Here is a 20675-nt window from a genome sequence, read left to right as displayed (position 1 = left end):
TTAATCTGATTGGTGGCCATTTTCTCGGTATTTTTTCGACATTATTTTCAGCCACGTGACCCTATCGGTTGGGAGGTGTATTGCACTCTGATAAATTATAACTCTTTAAGAAAATGGCCACTAATCGGATTCAAATGCTTTTTATTGAACAATACGGAACATACGGGTACTTTTGAGAGCCCGAACATAATTGTAACATCCGTGGCCATGAGGTAAGCACTTTATATTTGAAATGTGAACGTTTATGTAGATGTACGGGACAAAAAAGGAGAAAGTGCAAACACCAGGTTGAAGTTAATCCAATGGTCATGTTTCAGGGCTATCCTATGTTCCAAAATAATCCATTCATGTGACCCATGGTCATTATCGAGATGATCGAGGTGCAGACACATTAAACACTCTCATTAGCCTATAATAGTATGAGGTTAAAATGTGTAATAATTGTACAGTAGACACTAAACACACTGCTCATGTGTGTGTAGGGCAGGGCTATACTCATCCAGACACACCTCTTTAGTTTTGCTGACACAAGCGCGTCTGGCTTCTGCTTCGTTTAATAGTTTCCGTCTCGGGGAAAATAGCCGATCCGCAAGCTCACAACGCGTCGCGGACGCGACGCGTTGTGAGCTTGCAGATCGGCTATTTTCACTGAGCGACACGATCGCACGACGAAGTGAACACAGAGCACAGGGCTTCCTCTTTCTGTCTGTCTATACTTTGTAGCCAGTTCAGGCTCTCTCAGTCTGTAATAACATAGTTACTGTACAGCAGCAGTAGCAGAGATGAAGCGTGCAATTACATTATTTAGTGGGACTGTTGCTGGGGGATTGGACAGAGCTGCTGCATTCCTCCTGGGCATTTTAATGTTATTGTTGTGTCTCGACTGCAGTGTCCACGTGTTTGCTCTTAAATCACAACTGTTGTTCGCCCGGCGTCCAGCGGCAGATCTACACCAACAACAACACCATCTACACCAACACCACCACCACCACCACTCAACCCAGAAGAACACCACCACCATCAGCTATGAAACACAGTACTTTGACCAAAAGGTGAGTTTCATTCACTCTGATTGCACAGTTTGCCAGGAATAATAATAATAATGTTTTCAGTGGTGGAAAAAGTACTCAAATGTTTTACTTAAGGAAAAAGTAATGCTGCAATCTCTGTTACAAGTAAAAGTCTGGTAATAAAAATTTACGTTTGACAAGTTATTATATGTCTAAAATCTATTAAAATATTTTGAAAATAGAAGATCTACAGATGGCTATTTGAAAATGGCCATTGGCCAAAGTTTAAATAGGGCTGAAGTGGTTAATGTATTTTTTGTAGTAATAATCAAAATGTACAAAGTAACTAGTAACTAAGTTTTCAAATAATTGTAGTGGAGTAAAAGTACAATATAAAAGTACAATATTTGCCCTCTGAGATGTAGTGGAGTAGAAGTACAAGTACAGAAAATTGGAAATACTCCGTAAAGTTAAAGTACCTCAAAACTTTACTTAAGTACAGTACTTAAGTAAATGTACTTAGTTACTTCACACCACTGCATGTTTTAGAGACTTGTAACTGTCACATTTATCTACTTTCGTTTATATTCTTTCAATGTTCCCTGTTGGTAACCTACTTTTTTATGAGCTGTTTTGTTTGTGATGCTCTAATAATAACTGGACCACTTGCGCTTTCTTTAATTTTCAATGTACATAATCTTCCTTTTACAGTTTATTCACACTACTACTGTGTCTGTTGACAATAGGCTTCCTGTAGTGAGGGGAAAGCCATCTCATCAGGCAACTGGTTCAGTTCCCTTTCAGCAACATTATTCTTTCTGGCTGTCTGCCTAAAAAGGTCTCCAGGGTCCAGTGAGTTTGAAAACACAGACCCTCGGGTGTAGCGACTAAAAGAAGAAGTATTCCTTTTTTTCCCCCAGCAGTTTTTTTGTATAACATTACTTCAGTGAGTTATTGTTTAGTGTGTTGATGCTGGCAGTGACATGTGATGTGAACTTGACTCATAGTCACAAGACAATGGTGGTTGTACTTGACTAATGCCACTACTCACAAGACTGCCATACAGTGGTTTTTAACTGAATTCAGCGGGCTCCATCCTGGGGTGTAAATGTATGTTTTGACCATGAAGTCAGTAACCAATTATAATTACAATTGCTCTTTGTTCAGCCCCTGTGAAACCATTTTGCGACCCACTTTAGTTTTCTAGGGCTTGGTCAGGCTAGTGAAACATACAGAAAACAATCAATGCAAATGACCAGACGTTACAAACACTAAACAAAACTACCTATACCTACAACGTTGTATGACTGGTTGAGATAAAAAAATCATTCATGTCGCATTGCATCAAAGTGACTCTTCTCAGCTCAGGTTGCAGGGGGTTATAGTCTGAACAGTATGTTGTACATGTTGAAGCAATCACATGTTGCTACATCACACACTGCATGTTAGCCTACATAACACATTGAAGTGACACACTGATCCAGATCAAGTTACCATGGGGGAGCAGGTAGGGGTTCAGTCTCCTGCTCAAGGGGGTTGAACCGGTGTGACCTCTCTGCTATGGGATAGCCCCTTCAACCACTATAGCCACTTAAAATAGCCGATATACAAGCTAACAGCTTGTCACATCACCAGGGGCTGTGAGCTTGTAGGTCTGCTATTTTTGCTATTAGGGCTAATCTTCCCTGCCATCAATCACAGCTAATGGAAATGAATGTATAAGTCATGTACACATTATACAGTATATTCAGGGGGAGTCAGGACTAACACAGCATATTCAATTAGTTTCTTTTTTGATTGACGTTCTTATTGACAAAAATGCATATAGATGAACATACAGTATATTGTTTGTATATTTATATCCTTTTGACATATCTGTCGAAAGGATAAAACACAAAAAAGCTTGAGAGCTTATTTCCATTGTGTTCCTTTGGTCCACAATGAGAACATTATAGGAATCACATAAGGTCAGTATTCTGTTATTGCTGATGTTTTAGAATGTTCCATCTGCAAATATGAATTCCAAACCCCGCGTGATGAGAGGTCAGTAATGTTTTGGCGCAGCTTGTGATGGACGACTCGCCCTAATGTTTCCTCGCATGTAGAACTTTAACGTTGATGTTTATTTAGGAGGACTGAGGAAAACACATTGCTATATTTTCACATTATTCTGCAGGAGGGCAGATGTGCTTACTGGCTATTATAGGTTTTAGGTTAAAATATTATGGATGATGATCATGTATTTATCCAGTTTTTGGACATGGAGACAATGATCTCCTCCTTATCCCACCACCCACTCTATCCTGTCTAGTCTGGCAAGATGTCAAGAAGATTTAAACTGCAATTTCCTTGTCTTCCTTCCCATATGGCCATTGTCTTGTCTGTGTGTTTTACCCAAGCTCATTAAAACAGGCTTGTTTTGTCTCTTAAACCTTCTATACTTAGTCCAACGGACCTGATTTGCAACTGTGCATGGTATGCTTTTTGCACTCTACACCATCTCCTTGTCAAAAATAGCCGATCTACAAGCTCACAACATTGCAAGATGTTGTGAGCTTGTAGATCGACAGTTTTTGGTGAACGTTCCACCCAGAATAGGGATGCTGGGGTTCAAGTGTTTAACTATTGTTTTCCCCCAGTTTAATATGTTTTAGTTAATTTGATGAGCTATTTTTAACAGATGGAGTTTTCTTGTCGAGTTGCTCACATACTGTGCATCCCGTTATATGTAAAACTACATTGAAAAAGTGGAACCCTTCACAGAATAGAAATCTCTGGATGTCACAGATGCTCTGGTCTAGGCTGTGTGTGAAGAGCAGAACAAGTGATTCAACAGTAGTTCAGAGGAAATCCTCTTGATTGCTTCCAGACAATGAATGGAAGTTTAGCTTTTGCATCCTTTTGGCAAACTGTCCTATAGATAGTTCACTGGCTCTCAAAGTGGGGTCTGGGGACTCCCCAGGGGTCCTTGAGGGGGTTCCAGGGGGTCCCCAGCAAAATGAGGAACAGTTTAAACACTCACCTATTTTATTTTTCATCTTTTCTGCGATTCTATTTCGGCGATCTGGTATTTCTGAAAAATCTTGACAAATGTTGAAAGATCTTGTGTCATGGGGTGACAACATCTTTTCAAATGGGGTTCTGCCAAATACATATCAATTTGACATTAGGACCACAATGGAAACAAGTCCCCAGGACTTTTTTTTGTGTTATCCTTAGACTGTACCTCATGCTGTTTATTAACATCTCTGTCTTATAAAGTATTCAATCAATCAATCAATCAATCAATCAATCAATCAATCAATCAATCAATCATAACATGGACATTACATTACAGTCATTTAGAAGACGCTTTTATCCAAAGCGACTTACAATAAGTGCATCTTTGGACATCTTTGAGAAACATTGCTATAGTTTACTATGTCTTGTTCTTTGCTTGTTTCCCATAGGATTTAATTGGCTGTCCATTAGCATGGATGCAGTATGTTACATGCAGTACTAGACTAGTACAGCAGATATATAATACTGTGGATTTGATTTTAGTTTGAAAAACTTGATTCATGTTCTACCCGCAATGGCCACAAGGAGGCACTATATAGCAGGCTATATGATATTATTCAAATTATAAAGCCAGTCTAAGATTTTGTGATGCACATTCTGATATTGTGGTAGTTACACACCTAGTGGCTATTATACTGTAATATTGTGCATTATGGTGCTGTATATTGTAACTTGTATGTTAAGATTGCCGTTTGGTTTTGTTAATGGAGTTGTGTTCATTAGAATTTAAATATATATTTTCCCCTTTTTTCTTTTTCAAAAAGCAAATAATCATAATTTTTTTTACATGAAATTGTAGCAAAACAGTGTGCTTTTAAAGACGTCTTCACTTAACAAAAGTATATACATTTTATAGACACAGTTATAAAACTCATTGTTTTTGCAAAAGGTAGCAAAACATAGCATAGCATTGCCAATGGATCAAACGCCTTTAACCCAGAGTTTCTCAACCGGTGGGAACTTGGAGCTCCTGAAAGTGTGTCACAAGATATGCTGACGGCGTCAGGACAGAGAGCCAATACTGTTCAACAGAGGAATATTGTGTTATTTAACATTTTGCGGGGTTCTGAGTCCGCACTCTATGCCAAATTTGGGCCCCGAAACAAAACCATTAAAGAACCACTGCTTTAAACCCTATGCTCCCCCCCCTGTGTACCCCCACCCCCACCCGCACCCCATGCCCCCCCCCTCACACTTAAACCCAGTGCCAAAGCTCTAAAGTGGAGAAGGATGAATGAGCACATTCAGGCCCCAGAATCTTTTAGCTGTCATTGGCTCATAAAATTGCTGGCTCTCTTTTGTATCCTCCCAGCGAAGGGAGAGTAAGCAAGAAGCGCTGAGGGGGTGGGAAAAAGCCCCCACAAAAAAAAACATTTTGTATTAAACGCTGGGTCCATTTCAAGGCTTGGACATGTTCTCCCTGTGGCACACAGTGGTGGTAAAAGTACTCAAATGTTTTGCTTAAGTAAAAGTATCAATACTGCAATGTAGAAATACTCTGTTACAAGTAAAAGTCCGGAATTAAAAATGTACTAGAGTAAAGTACGTAAGTACAAAAGTATTGGCATCAAAATGTACAATACCAAAAGTAAAAGTACTCATTATACAGAATGTCCCATTTCACAAGTTTAAAAAAAAAGTGAAATGTATATAGGGCTGCAGTGGTTACGTTACTGTACTTAACGTTTAACTAGTAAACTAAAGTTTTCTAATAATTGTAGTGGAGTATAAAAAGTACAATATTTGACTCTGAGATAGTAGTGGAGTAAAAGTAAGAGTATAACAAAATTGGAAATACTCCAGTGGGCCTAAAGTAAAAGTACCTCAAAATTGTGCTGAAGTAGTACTCAAGTAAATGTTACTTTCCACCACTGCACACAGCAGCCTCGTGGGGTCGGGCCTGCTCTGCGGAGCTAGTATCGGTTTCCTCTATGATGCCCCCGTGTTCAAAGCAGAATGGATCAAGTGCCGTTTGAAAATGGCAAGAATCCCTGAGGCCGGATCAAAAGGACACCTCAGAACTCGTCTGATGTGGAACTAATGTGGCATCTCTTAGACTGGCTCCAGAGTTTTATACAAATTGAGGCTAATTACCCCTAGTATCCAACAACTCCTGGGGTTTGGCTTCCCTTACTGCCAGGGCTTTGGCTCTGGGCCAGGTACCTTACTCATCACACCCAGGTCACAGGAGCGCTGTGAAGTGGATAGAGCGTCTTCCAAAAACAATAGTTAAAGATTCAGTCCTCGTTTCATTAACCTTAACCACTTAAACCCCATATGGGTAACCGGAGTCCCTCAGGGCTCAATACTAGTGTATTTTCTGTTTTGTGTTATGCCACATTTAGTGTTCTATTCCTTTTATCTTTAAAATCTATCTTTGAGTACTTAGAAAAGCACAATATAAATCCCAGATATTATTATTATTATTATTATTATTATTATTATTATTATTATTATTATCTGCTATTATTATCTGCTATTTTCAGCTAAAGCTTTCCCCATTTCCCCATAATACGGATGCTGGGGTTTTAGCTTTCTTGGCATTTTCATTAACAATTAATGTTTTTGTATTTTTCCCTTGCGTAGTTTTATAATTTATGAATATTGACATTTTTGCTGAGAGAGCGTCCTACTACAATATTTAAATGCTCAGCTCTATTCCTGTTATTGTGGTTCTCTCTATTTGTATACTGCTACTGGGCTGCTGCAGCAACTCAGCCATTTATTTATTTATTATTGCCCCTGCGGGATCAATAAAGTGTCTTCTCTATGAAAATGAGATGGGCTGGTGCTCTTGGGTAACTTTGTAAACTTGTAACTCTTGCATAGAAACACTCTGTGGTAGAAGTATTCAAATATTTTGACTTAAAGCTGCACTTCGTAACTTTCATGTTCTACCCCAGATTTGAACCCTGGTCTCCTGTGCAAGTCAAAATCCTGCATTCAAAATCTTACATAAGTCAGTGCAAAGGTATCAGCATGTAAATATACTTAAAGTAGCAGTTAAAGTACTCACTATGCATAATGGTCATTGGTCATGGTTCAGTATCATGTATATCATTATTGGACTATAATTATTGATCATAGTGGTGTGGGTGATGGCAGCCCAGAGCCCAATTAGTTTGCACTCAGGCCAGGTGTGACCTAAATCAGTTAAGCCTTATTTTATACTTTGGATTTTTTTTTATCAATAACTTGATTCATTATTAATAATCTAAATAGTTTATAGTAACTAGTAACTCAAATTGTCACATAAATGGAGTGGAGTAAAACGTACAATATTTGCCTTAGAGGTGAATTAGAGTAGAAGTATAAAGTACTGAAAAATGGAAATGTAAGTAAACTAAAAAGTACTGAAAAATTAGTAAATGAGTAAATGTACTTGGTTACCTTCCACAACTGCAAATACACTATACTGGTTTGTGGTTTTCTCCTGTCCCAGATCGATCACTTTGGGTTCTTGGAGGATGGCACTTTCAAGCAGCGGTACCTTGTTGCTGACCAGCACTGGCATCGGGAAGGAGGTCCCATCCTGTTCTACACGGGCAACGAAGGGGACATCACCTGGTTCTGCAACAACACGGTAGGTTGGGGGGTGATATTTGTCACTGCAGTCACTGTACTTCTACTGGCTGGGGTTGGCACCTGGAGGAGTGGGACGAGGCTCTGCATCCTCCCGCCGGGGGCTCCTTACTGGCAGGTGAGCCAGAAGGATACAATAGCAGTGACAACACACAGAAATGTGTGTGGGGAGGAATTAATTGCCATTACAACTAAATTTGGGGAGTAAAAAGTTCAAATTAATAAATCAATAGCAGCTTTGAGTTGTGAGCTTGTTGATCGTCTATTTTCGCTATTCGTCGTACGACAAAGCATATACTGTAGGGCTTAAGACTTATGTTGAGCTGTGAAAGCATTGTATTGTATTCCACACGTGTGTCCATTCTGACTGTACCTTTTGTGTATTTTCAGGGTTTTATGTGGGACGTTGCAGAGGAGTTGGGTGCCATGCTGGTTTTCGCAGAACATCGTTATTACGGAGAATCCATGCCGTTTGGAGAGCAGTCTTACAGCGTACGTGAAGATCCACTTTCGCACTCTACACGATCATTTGACAGGCAGTTTTATTATGTATGGCCGGTAATAATACCCTCGACGGTGTCGCATGCAGAAAATAGCAACAAACCAAAAAGTCTAAATCAGGCATTATTGTGCGCCGTGGTTCCTTGCAGGACACCAAGCATCTGAACTACCTGACGTCAGAGCAGGCCCTGGCAGACTTTGCGGTGCTGATTGAAGCGTTGAAGAGCAGCACGCCTGGAGCTCAACTCAGCCCCGTCATCGCTGTGGGTGGATCCTACGGAGGCATGCTCTCTGCCTGGATGAGGATGAAGTACCCCAACATAGTTGTTGGGTAAGGGCTTTCATTGATTTAATTTATTAGAAATATCTATCATCTTAAGCCATTTAAGACCTGAAGCCGATTCCAAAAATGTCTTATAAATCCTAACAGTTTTCTGAAATGTTTTGCTATAATATCGGTGGTGCTCAAAAAAAATTATGCCTAGGACCCCCAAAATTATATGTATTTCGGGGGTCCCCCAGAACATCTGGAAATGTTTTGTTCCAGGGACCCCAAGAAGCAAAGATTTAAGTTAAAAATGTTCGCTTTAAAAAAATATATATATATATAATGTTTTCAAAAATAGCAGATCTACAAGCTCATAGCGGGCACGAAGTGACGCGCTATGAGCTTGTATATCTGTTTCAATGGGTTACCAGCAAATGTGTTATTTCCATTGTGGTCCTCAACATAAAAAAAACATGACAAATACACTCTTTATACACAAATACACATATTTAAAAAATGTCCAATATATATATTTGATGCTATTAGATATGCTATATCTAATTTAGCTGGGGGCCCCCTGGAACCCCACCAAGGACCCCTGTGCTCCCCGGCCTAGATCCTACTTTGAGAACCACTGTTCATATGCTTTTGTGCACAGTAAAATGTGGGTTACATCCATGTTGTTATTCAGATGATTTGAAATGACAGGGCATGCAGCTTTTCTTTTTTCACGAAACATCTAATAAACGTGCAAAGTCAACTCCCCAGTTGTCTCTTCCTATATTATTTCCAGAGCCCTGGCCGCCTCCGCTCCGATCTGGCAGTTCCCTGGTATGGTGCCATGCGGAGACTTCTATAAAATAGTAACACAAGACTTCGCCCGGAGCGGCTCCAACTGTGCTGTAAATGTCAGGCGGTCATGGAAGGCTATTGATAATGTCTCCTCTACCGGTGAGTCAACCCACGAGTACAGTTGTCTGTACCACTGCTGTACGTTATGGTACATCGCACTACAGTGATGCAATACAATACTGTGTGTGCCCCAATGCTCACACAGATGCTAGGAAGTCTTGTGGATATTTCCAATCACTAAATAAAGTGGGTGTAGCCATATATCGTCACTGTCGGATGGAAACCTTGTATGTCCAAAACCATTGGAAAATGGAAAAAAAAATATTTTAATTAAAAGTTAATACTTTTCATTGGTTAAATATATTGCAAGCGACAGACTTAAGCCGCTTTCAACCATGGCATCCCTATTTTGGCCATGTCATTTTGGTCGAACATTTTCTAAATTCTACTTTTGCGTGACTGTCATACAATGAAAAAACATAAAAAAGATGAAATATGGAGATATAAGGTTTCTGCCCGACATCGACATAATGTGGAATGCTGGGAAAATCTGACTGGGTCTGAATTGAAAGTGCAGTATATTTAAGTGAAATATTGTGAGAGGGCAGTAGCGATAGCAGTAAAACCTTAGTTTTTGGCAGGCGACCTGCCTGCTAGAGACTTTAAAAAAAGACTATATTAACCATAATTATTTTCAAATAGATCACCGAAGTCCTGACGTCACTGCCGCTAGAGGGCGCTATCCCCCTGAGTCGCGCCGTTATTTTTTGTTGAATCTTAGATCGCCTCATATAAGAACTGTGTTCCAAAAATAAACACACCACCCGGCGATTTTACTCATATGGATATGAAGTCTCAACTGAAGGTGGAAATGTACAAATTTACCCAAAGAGTGACACAATAAACGCTAGAAAACGAGTCAAACGACCCAAAGCTTACATTCCCATGAACGTGGCTGCTGTAGGGACGGTGATTTCAGACCCGGAAGTGTAGTCCCAAGTGAAAAAGAAATATACTAAATATATTTTTCAGAAGTATACTTAATATATTATTTTTGTACTTTTTATAAATTACATTTAAATTGTCTTATTTTGGAAAGACTTAAGTAGTACTTAGTATATTAAAAGTTGAACTAAAGATATGCTAAAACATATCTTTAATATACTTTTATGTACTTTCCCCCCCCAAAAAAATACAATTTAATTACAAATGTACTTATCTGAAGTACAATTGCTGAAGTATATTATCATTACATTTATAGTGCATTACAAATACATATCAAGTACTAAATAAATATATATAGAGTATATAGCAATTATGCTTAAAATATACAATCAATGTATTACAAATATACTTGGAGTATAAAATAAATGAATGTGAAGTATACTTTTAATAGTTTCAAGTATACTATCAATGTAATAATAAAGTAATTAAACTACAATCCAAATGTGCTTAAATATACTTTCAATGTAATAATAATGTAATAATAATGTAATAATAATGTATTTCAACTACAACTTAATTTAACTAAATGTACACAGTTAGTTAATTAAGAATATACTTGTATATTGTAATTGCAATGTATATATACATTGAAAGTATATTTTAAGCATAATTGCTATGTACTCTATATTTATTTATTTTGTACTTGATATGTATTGGTAATACACTATAAATTGAATGATAGTACACTTTAATGACATCAGCAAAACTATACTTATACTATAAGTATTTGTAATTAAATTGTATTTTTGGGGGGGCAAAAGTACATAAAAAAGTATATTAATGATATGTTTTAGCATATCTTTAGTGCAACTTTTAGTATATTAAGTACAACTTAAATGTTTCCAAACAACATCATTTAAATTTTATAAAAAGTACAAATGAGTACATTCAATATACTTCTGGGAAATGAAATTTAATATTTTTTGCAATGTAACGTGGAGGCTTGTGGTTTAGTTGTCTGTAAGAGCCATGACAACTCTCGCAACCATCAACAACACACTCACATTATATGTAAGGATGGGAAAAGGGGAGAGAGACTGACTAAACAAACGGACATTTAATTCATGGTTTTACTTACAAATTACATAAAATACCATAAATCACCAAATAGCACCACAACAAAACACTAAACTCAATGACCCATAGCATAACCCCACTACGCATTCCCATATTCAAATAATAACACAAATAGGAACAATAACACACATTTCCCAGCATGCACTGGGGCGCATGCTGGGAAATGGACTTCCTCTAGCCACCATAAATGTAATGATAGTATACTTTAATGACATCAGCAAAAGTGTACTTCAGATACTGTAAGTATTGTAATTAAAGTATATATATATGTATATTTGATTAAATAAAAATGTGCTTTTCAAAAGTGTATTCATATTATGTTTAATTTTTGTTTAACTTAAGTACATTTAATGTTAAATATATTTTTAAATGATTATAGTATATGTGCTTACAGTATATTTATAGTAGATTATCCTCAATATGCATTTATTTTAAGATATACTATAATATGCTTATTAAAAGTATACTTTTCACAAAAACTATTTAAAATATGTTCAAGTATATATTTTTGTAAGTATGTTAATGTCTATTTTATTGAAGTTTCACTTAAGTACTACTTCCTAAAAGTACACTTTTCTTCAGTGCATTTATAGTATAAGGCTGGAAAAATATACCGAAAAAGCATTTTACTTAAAGTTTGCTTTAGTATACTTTTTAAAGTATACTATTTTGAATATGTTCCTGGATGCTATTAGTAATATACTTCTTAATATTATACTTGTAATATACTTGTTTTAAAGTGCATTCAATATATATTTCTACAAAGCACATTAAATACTAACATAAATTAAATTGTAATTTAGCACATTTCTTTTTAAGTTTACTAATGTGCTTTGTAGAAATATATATTAAATGCACTTTAAAACAAGTATATTACAAGTATAATGTTAAGAAGTATATTACTAATAGCATCCAGGAGTAATGTACTTCTTAAAATTATACTTGTAATATACTTGTTTTAAAGTGCATTCAAAATGTATTTTTTACAAAGCACATTAGTAAACTTTTTTTTTTAAATGCTAAATTACAAATTAATTTATGTTAGTATTTAATGTGCTTTGTATAAATATATATTGAATGCACTTTAAAACAAGTATATTACAAGTATAATGTTAAGAAGTATATTACTAATAGCATCCGGGAACATATTCATAAATAGTATACTTATAAAGTATACTAAAGCAAACTTTAAGTATAATGCCTTTTTCAGTATATTTTTTCAGCCTTATACTATAAATACACCGATGAAAATTGTACTTTTACGAAGTAGTACTTAAGTGAAACTTTACTAAAATAGGCATTAACATACTTACAAAAATATATACTTGAACATATTTTAAATAGTTTTTGTGAAAAGTATACTTTTAATAAGCATATTATAGTATATCTTAAATTAAGTGCATATTGAGGATAATTTGCTATGAATATACTATAAAAGCACTTAAAATATAATAATTTAAAATATATTTAACATTAAATGTACTAAGTTAAACAAAAATTAAACATTATATGAATAGACTTTTGAAAAGTACATTTTTATTTAATTAAATATATATTTTTTGTTTAGTACACTTTTACCAAATGTGCTAAATGACAAATTAATTCATGTTGACATTTAAGTGCATTGTAGAAATATATTTTTGAATGCACTCTGATTATATTTGCTAAATATATTTTGGCAAAAAATGCACTGTTAGTATGCTTTGACAAAAGTTCAAATTGACAATTAACATACTTATTGTGCTAAAAGTATACTTTAGCACAAAAAAAATACATTTTTTTTTCACTTGGGGTTCTTAAGACTTTTAAGGCAGAATGATTCAATTTTCTCCATAAGCAGGGTGTATCAAATATTAATGAACATAAACGATGCAGAGCCACCCCCCTGACAGAAACGCTGGATGATTTGTTTATTTTTGGAACACAATTCTTCTATGACATGATCTAAGCTTCCCCTATGGGGATTTCTACACCCAGGGGGGATAGCGCCCTCTAGTGGCAGTGAAGTCAGACTTCGGTGCTAATACAATGTTAATACAATATAACTTATACAGTTATGTTGGTTGTATTTTGTCTCCCTGCTCTTCTATGACATTTAGATCGTGTCAAAAGGTCATGTCTCACCTAGACACAGGATCTGACATGAATTTTGACCTGATGGTCAAGATTACATTTCCGGCTCTATGGTATCAAAAAATAAATCAGCACTTGCGCAGGTAACCGGGTTCAAATCTGGGGTAGAAGAGGAAAGTAACATAGTGCTGCTTTAAGGGGTTACTGTTTATGCTCACCGTGGTTACCATGTCTAATCTCATGTTTTGTTATTTAAGATCATTTTTGTTGTTCTCTTGCAAAGATCGCGGTCTTCAATGGCTGTCAGAAGAATTTAGTTTATGCTTCCCCCTCAAGAAGAAGGAGGATTCTGTCACCTTCAAAGCCTTTCTTCAGGAGACCTGGGTGAATTTGGCCATGGTGGACTACCCGTACGAAGCCAACTTCCTCCAGCCACTGCCTCGCTGGCCCATCCAGGTAAACGTGACAAATTACTGAGGAAAGCACAAATTCCTCCGAATGACATTTTCTTATTTCCTCAAATTTCTATTATATTTCAATGGACACATTTCCTCAAACTTACCCCTCTACTAAATTTGTGGTCAAAACTGCTCGTGCACACAGTGATGGAAGAAGTACAGTACTTTTTTTAAAGTAAAAGTATCAATACCACAATATAAAAATGTTCTAATGCTTGTGTTCAAAATGCAAAGTAAAAGTACAGTAGTATTGGCATCAAAATATACTTTCAGTGCCTGCAGTAAGAGCACTCAAACCTTTTATAAAAATAGCCGATTGAGAAGCTGAAAATGACTGAAAAAAAGATTGTGCACATTGCAACATTCCTGTTTCTGTCTCCTGTTTGTGTTCATTTAAATGCCTGGCTTAGCATGACGGTCCCTTCTTAATTGACATGATGGTGTCATTGAGACCGACTGTGTGCTACAAGTGTTTGCTCTGCTCCTCCAACCTTTTGTTTACAGCAGCCGTGAATTAACCTCATCAATATTCATAAGGATTCCTTGTTTCCTCGAGATTTGAAGTTTTTCTTTAGATAAGGCAGCTACAAGCCCCTTTCTTCTCACTCGCCAATGGCCCTTTCATTTGCACACTCCTTCAGATCTCTGAGGTGTTCCTTAGAGTCTGGTCACATGGCACGGTGGAAACATTTTGCCCGGGGCGACCCATGGTCATGACATTGAACAAAGGTTCACAGCACTCAGTTGAATGGTGTGGTAACCGGCAGTTGGCTAAACACTTCCTCAGGCAGGAACGTTAGCCAATTATTTGCCCACCAAAAATTAATTGGCTACATATATCGGTAATTTGGCAAACAGAACCTAAGCTGTCTTCCACTCGTTTTTTAATAGCGGACCCCTTTTTTGTTGTTGCTGTTAACATTACAAATGTCTTTTGTTCTTCTTTGAAAGGCACTTGTGACAGTACAGCGGCTGTTTTGAGAAGCAGGAACTGACTTGGGCGCAGTGTGTGTACTTGCAGTCGCCTGGACGCGTCACGTGCATAAACCAAGTCCCGCTATTGACCCTAAACTCTCAGCGTAGTGCTTGAACACCCCTCTTGCGGTGCCCCACAATCCAGCCTCATGACAAAAACTGTTTACTGTCGCTATAGACTGTTTTTCTGGCTAATTTATCCACTCTATACATCTGTCACTGACTTTTACAATATACCAGTGGACGCCTTGAGCTGTGGGGTATCTCTTGGTGCAAGATAAACACTAAATGGTCATTTTGAGGCTCTGCTCATTTAATGTATGCGACCCCTATGGGTGGTTTAAGCGGTTTAGGCAGTGGGCGCAAAAGAGGAGCTTTTTTTTAATGACAAAGCTAATGTGATTATGTGAGTGACTGTGAGAACGCAGTATTGAGGGCTTAGAGGAGAGAAATCTGTTGGCATAGATGAATGTTTAAGCCTTAATCCTATCTGAAAAGTAGGGAGAGAAGATGCTTTGGAGCAATTGTACTTTTTTCTCCTCCTTTTCACGGTATAAATCTTTTAGTTGGACACGTCTGTGGCTTTCCTCATCCATCGACCACCAACTCCTCCCCGGCCCGTAGACAAAAGCGCCAGTGACAGACTCTGCTCCAGCACAGCTCTAACCTCCGAAACAAGCTAGCCCCAGTTTCTGCGCCTCACAAAGAGTGCGGCCGCGGCCAACTCCGTCGCTGCTACCATAACAACAAGCAAGGCCACGTAGCTACAGTGAGAACAAAATACAAGCTTTAACTGTCAACTATAATATAAACACATAGTTATCACTTGAGGAAAACAAAAGCCTCGTCAGGGTCTGCATGTTTGAAGATTGAGTATTATTGTGTTTTCTTGCAGGAAAGTAAATGTAGATGGGACATATTTCCTCTCATGCCAAGTTTAGGGCAATAAATTGAAGTTGGGTCTACTTTTCATTCTAGTGAATTTCATATGCAAATCAGGCGCCACCACTTTCTGTGTAGGAGGGGGAAAAAACACCCTGTGGGCCACAGTAGGAGCCTTGTAAACAGCTCAGATCTAAGGGAAACAGCCTTTTTTGTTTGTCTGTTTTTCACTCTGATGCTGCATTGCAAGCATTAATACTTCTTCTGACTTCCTGTCCCATTATTTTTGCATTATAAATGTATGAATATCTTCAGCAGGTGAAACATTCTATATTCTCAACCTTTTTAATTGCAAGGAGACGCCAGTTTGATAGGCATTAGGCCACTATGCTCTGGTGCCCCATTCTACACTGTAAAATCCTCTTGTACTTTCTCTTGGTTACAAACCTATAAGGGTCTATTTGCTACCTAAATATCAACCATTTAGCTGGGGACCCTCTGAGACCCCAAGGACCTCTGCAGGTCCCCGAGTCCCATGTTAATGAAATGAAGTGGTCAAGGGCAGGCAATAGAGTAGACTACTCACTCATTGTCTGTTGCATGTGTGGGTTCGAAATCCCATCCTCATCAATGCCAGTCATATGTTAACTGAGGAACACTACAAGCAATCCTAAATCTGGTATTAAGCATATGGATCCAAGGTTTATTATAGTAGTATATCAATGGTATGGCACTGTTCTATAGGGTAGGTGGAGAAAATACTATAGGAAACAAACAACATGGCTTAAGTTAATGAAGTGTTTTGTGCTCCTCACATGCACATTCGAATTCCATCCTTATTGAGGCCAATTTAAGATGGCACTACATGCCATCCTAAACTGGCCACTACGTATATTATTTAAACATTTGGGGGCTGTATAAACCTGGGTATCGAGGCTAGGGGCTGTATATTGGGCGGCGCAGTGGCACAGCAGTTTTTCTTCAAGGTTAAAATAATGGGGGGGGTCAAGTATTTGCTGTACCCTGCGATTAAAAAAAGAAGAAAAAAAAAAAAAAAGTTAAAATAATGGACAATGAACACAATCTTACCTTGTTGCTGTGTATTGTTTTATTGTGTTCTGTATCCAAGGTGGTCTGCAAGTACCTCAGTTTCCAGTCGACTGTATCTGACTACCAGCTGCTGCATGGCATCTCCCAAGCAGTCAAAGTGTACTACAACTACACAGGAAACACTCTGTGTCTCAACACCTCCCAGACGGCCACTGGAAACCTGGGCTTTCTCGGCTGGTATTACCAGGTATATCAGCATGAGAATATAATGAAGTGAAACATAGGGGTGCGAGCAAAACTATTTTGGCGAGCGACACCATCGTACGATGAAGTCTACACCAGGCTAGAGTTCTCAAATACTTCCCGAACCCAACCCTACCCGACCTGACGTTTTCGGGCCGGGCCGGGCCCAAAATCTATGCTAATTAGTCGGGCCAGGGGTTCTGTGAAAAAATAAAAAAATCTATTACCCCAAAAAAGACATCTCAACTGCCCCTAGCAACCTAACGGTAAGGCAGACGGAAATGGCAGTGCATTGTTGGATGCAGTTGGATGCAGCTCAAAGTGAACCTTACTCAGGTATCTAGTTTGTCGCCCTCCGACCTTCCTAGCCCGTGTTATTAAAAAAAAACAGGCGACAATGGCCAAAACTCAATAAAAAATGGGCGATCAAAAAACGGCTCAGTTCAAAGCTTGTTGGATGCGTGACTTTGAGGACATTAGGCACGCAATGACACATTTTCGGGTAATTGTATGGTAATTGTTCGGGCCGAGCCTCGGGCCGGCCCAGTAAGGCCCAGTTAGGGCCAGGCCTTAATTTTCAGGCCCGTTGAGAACTCTACACCAGGCTTCACCCTTCAGAATGAATGTTAATGTGGAGTTTGTCCTCCCCAGGCGTGCACAGAGATGGTGATGCCCATGTGCACCGATGGCATACAGGACATGTTCGAGCCTCAGGAGTGGAACTTCCAGGCCTTCTCAGATGAATGTCATATCATGTTTGGAGTGCGGCCGCGGGCTGAATGGACACGGACCGTCTACGGAGGAAAGGACATCGCATCGCACAGCAACATCATCTTCAGGTAAGTGTTATACGAAATATGGTTAGTACACGTTTGTCTCAACTAGAAAGATGTGTGCTCTGGTTTAATGACGAGTACATTCTTCCCAAGTCCATTATTTGTGCTCTTGGTATTGGGGAAAAAGGCCACAATCTGGCTAGCGTCTTTATCAATTTGTAACAGTGAGCATCGTTAACTCTTCCAGGAGTTAATGTTGCTTTTCTTTTGTAAAAATATGTAGGTAATCTGATATTCAGTCTGTTCTTTATTTTTCAGTAATGGCGGCCTCGATCCGTGGTCAAGTGGCGGAGTGACTCGAAACATTTCGGACTCTCTGATCACCGTGGTGATCCCTGACGGAGCCCACCACCTGGACCTCCGCTACAACAACAACTACGACCCGCCTTCCGTCCTGGAAGCCCGGGCCCTGGAGGTGAAGTACTTTAAGGAATGGATCAGGCAGGCTAAGAAAAAACACACTGAATCACATCATTCAAAAAACATCAGTAACAGGGCAACTCGTAAAGAAATAGGTTAAGGTTAATGGTTAAGTCCTGAGGCGTAATTTGTAAATATTTTACTAAGCCTAAATCGCACAATCATTTTTGAACAAGTAAAAAAAAAAAAGGGAAATTCTATAAATAGTTTACTGATTGATTAGTTGACTAATCAGATCAAGTCTGTGAAATCTGCTCATTTTTCACACAAAAAAGCTGGGACTTTTTGGAACATTGAAAGATGAAGATATGAATAGCTGGACATGGTGCTCTTTGCTAATTGCCAAATATTATTCGTAATAATGCTTTTTGGGGATGATTGTTATTTTCTAACTGACACGTTTGAAAGGTCGCCTTTTGTACATCAGTTATGTACAGAGTTATGTCACCAAAATATTAACTTTTACATTTTTACATTTTTGTTCTTCATTATTTGTTTGATATTGGAATACCAAAAAGGCTTAGCAACTCTTTCCCTATAATTAGACATACTGTCCAGAGCTTACTACACTCCGTTACAAACATCTGTAACACCGTTTCACCAAAGGTTGCGTTTTACCACTAGTTTGCCAGTGCTCCACACCTACCTCTACTGCACCAGGCATATTGGTGTACTAGCATGAGCTAACTACAGCCACGGACTATGAAGAACTATGTCATTAAGGCTAATTCAGACCGCTGCAATTTTCGAATTGGTTCTAATGGTTAATTTATGCTTTGTCGTACGACAGTGTTGTGCGTTGAAAATACCCAATCTACAAGCTCATAATGTGTCACAGTTTTGAGCTTGTTTATCGGCTAATTTAGCCATCATGCGATGAAGTATAAATCAAGCTTAAAACTGTTTTGTTTCGTCTAAAATCTGTTCTGAACTAGGCTTTTGGAGGACAATGCAGGGTTGCCTTGGTGGTCTTTGATTTATTGATTGATTGATTGATTGAATACTTAATTAACAGTTTGCACAAAGTACTGAGGTACAGTTATACAATAATGCTAAAAGGATTACACAAAAATCCTGACAGCCAACAACCACAAACTTGAAACTTCCAATGACCAGACTTAACTTGTCATGTCACTTCATCCAGCTATAAACCAAAATGTAGCTGTTGCTAGCTAAATGAGAAAGGTTGTCTACCTAAGGTAAATTGTTCCCAGTGTGACATGACAGCGAGGGGAAATTCTGAATGGCTTGTTCAAACGGTGATATTTAAGAACTTAAAAACACTGGTGAAACAGTGAGGATTAACAGTGTAAATCACATGTCTGACAGCAAAATCCAACTTAAGATCACCAGAAAAATATTTTTTTTTACAAACCAAGCCTCTTTACTCAGTATTTAAGTCTGTTGCTTTTGTCTTTTATCTGTAGTGTAGCATATCAAATGCTGTCTTGGGAGAGGTTATGGGACAAACTAAAATGTTGATCCACTTAATATCGGCCATGGAATATTTTGCACTACTGCTGTGTCCAACATGAATTGTCTACATAATTGTCTTCATGCTGAGACCACCAGCATCTGACAGCTGTGAGTGTTTTCTCAGTATTTTACAGTATTTGTAACTAATGTGCACTGTACGGTGGCTCTTTTTTCTTTTTTCTTTTACAATGCTGTAATGGTTTAAAACAATGTCCACCAACGAGACTGATTAAACGAATCATTTAAATGGAACAACGATAGCTTCAGTGTCTTTTGAACTTCTGCGTTGACATGACTTTTTTTTTTTTCAAACACCAAAAGACAAGTAAACATTTCAAACCTCACCTGTACAAATTTGTATTAAATACAAAAAGTTTAAACTCCTCAGCCTTATTTCATACTTAAATAAAATAGACAATGCACCATGAGCTTATATATCTGCTATTTTCACTTTTTTTGTGGAAAAACTTTAAAATAAATGAAAGAGGTAAAGAAATGTCTGCCTGTAATGGCAAAATAGGGATGCCAGGTGGTAAGTTGTTCAAATATACGTATGTTTTTAGGGTATGACATTTTATATAATTAATATATAATAATGAATAGGTGTATATATTATAATAGTTTATGCATAGTTCTATATATTGCAACAATAACGTGTGGTTGTAACGGCACCTTGTTTGGTAACCAAGGTTGCTCTAGACTCTCGCTCTTTGTAGGTTTTAAGCCCGACTGCGGTATTTCAGTGTCTTCCAGTAGGAACAATTACTTTGTGATTTAATAAAACTCCAATCGGAGGAGGCCAATAAAGAGAGTGGTGGGAGGCTGACCTGGCCCCTGCAGACCGACCGGTGGGATTCCCCCAGGCACGCCATTCATCCCCCCACACTCTTTAAAGCTCTAAATTGCT

General features: G+C 38.0%; 1 protein-coding gene across 1 annotated transcript; it reads left to right on the top strand.

Moving 5' to 3' along the window:
• Window positions 1–694: 694 nt before the first annotated feature.
• On the top strand, window positions 695–20023 carry prcp (prolylcarboxypeptidase (angiotensinase C)). Its single transcript, XM_080428415.1, has 9 exons — window positions 695–1052; window positions 7513–7653; window positions 8043–8144; window positions 8303–8484; window positions 9215–9372; window positions 13712–13884; window positions 16873–17040; window positions 17688–17875; window positions 18131–20023. Exons 1-9 carry the CDS (start codon window positions 783–785, stop codon window positions 18390–18392), a joined length of 1644 nt encoding a protein of 547 aa, XP_080284541.1. The 5' UTR covers window positions 695–782; the 3' UTR covers window positions 18393–20023.
• Window positions 20024–20675: the final 652 nt, after the last annotated feature.

Source organism: Gymnoscopelus braueri (assembly GCF_963280865.1).
Source record: "Gymnoscopelus braueri genome assembly, chromosome: 5".
Lineage (NCBI taxonomy): Eukaryota > Metazoa > Chordata > Actinopteri > Myctophiformes > Myctophidae > Gymnoscopelus > Gymnoscopelus braueri.
Note: the sequence above shows the minus strand (reverse complement) of the source record. Positions and strands in the feature narration are given on the sequence as shown.

Excerpts from the sequence above, each read along its gene's own strand:
- prcp (XM_080428415.1), top strand. The coding sequence starts at position 783 with ATGAAGCGTGCAATTACATTATTTAGTGGGACTGTTGCTGGGGGATTG. Across the intron at positions 8,485-9,214 it reads TACCCCAACATAGTTGTTGG|AGCCCTGGCCGCCTCCGCTC; the intron begins GTAAGGGCTTTC and ends TATTATTTCCAG. Across the intron at positions 13,885-16,872 it reads TGCCTCGCTGGCCCATCCAG|GTGGTCTGCAAGTACCTCAG; the intron begins GTAAACGTGACA and ends TCTGTATCCAAG.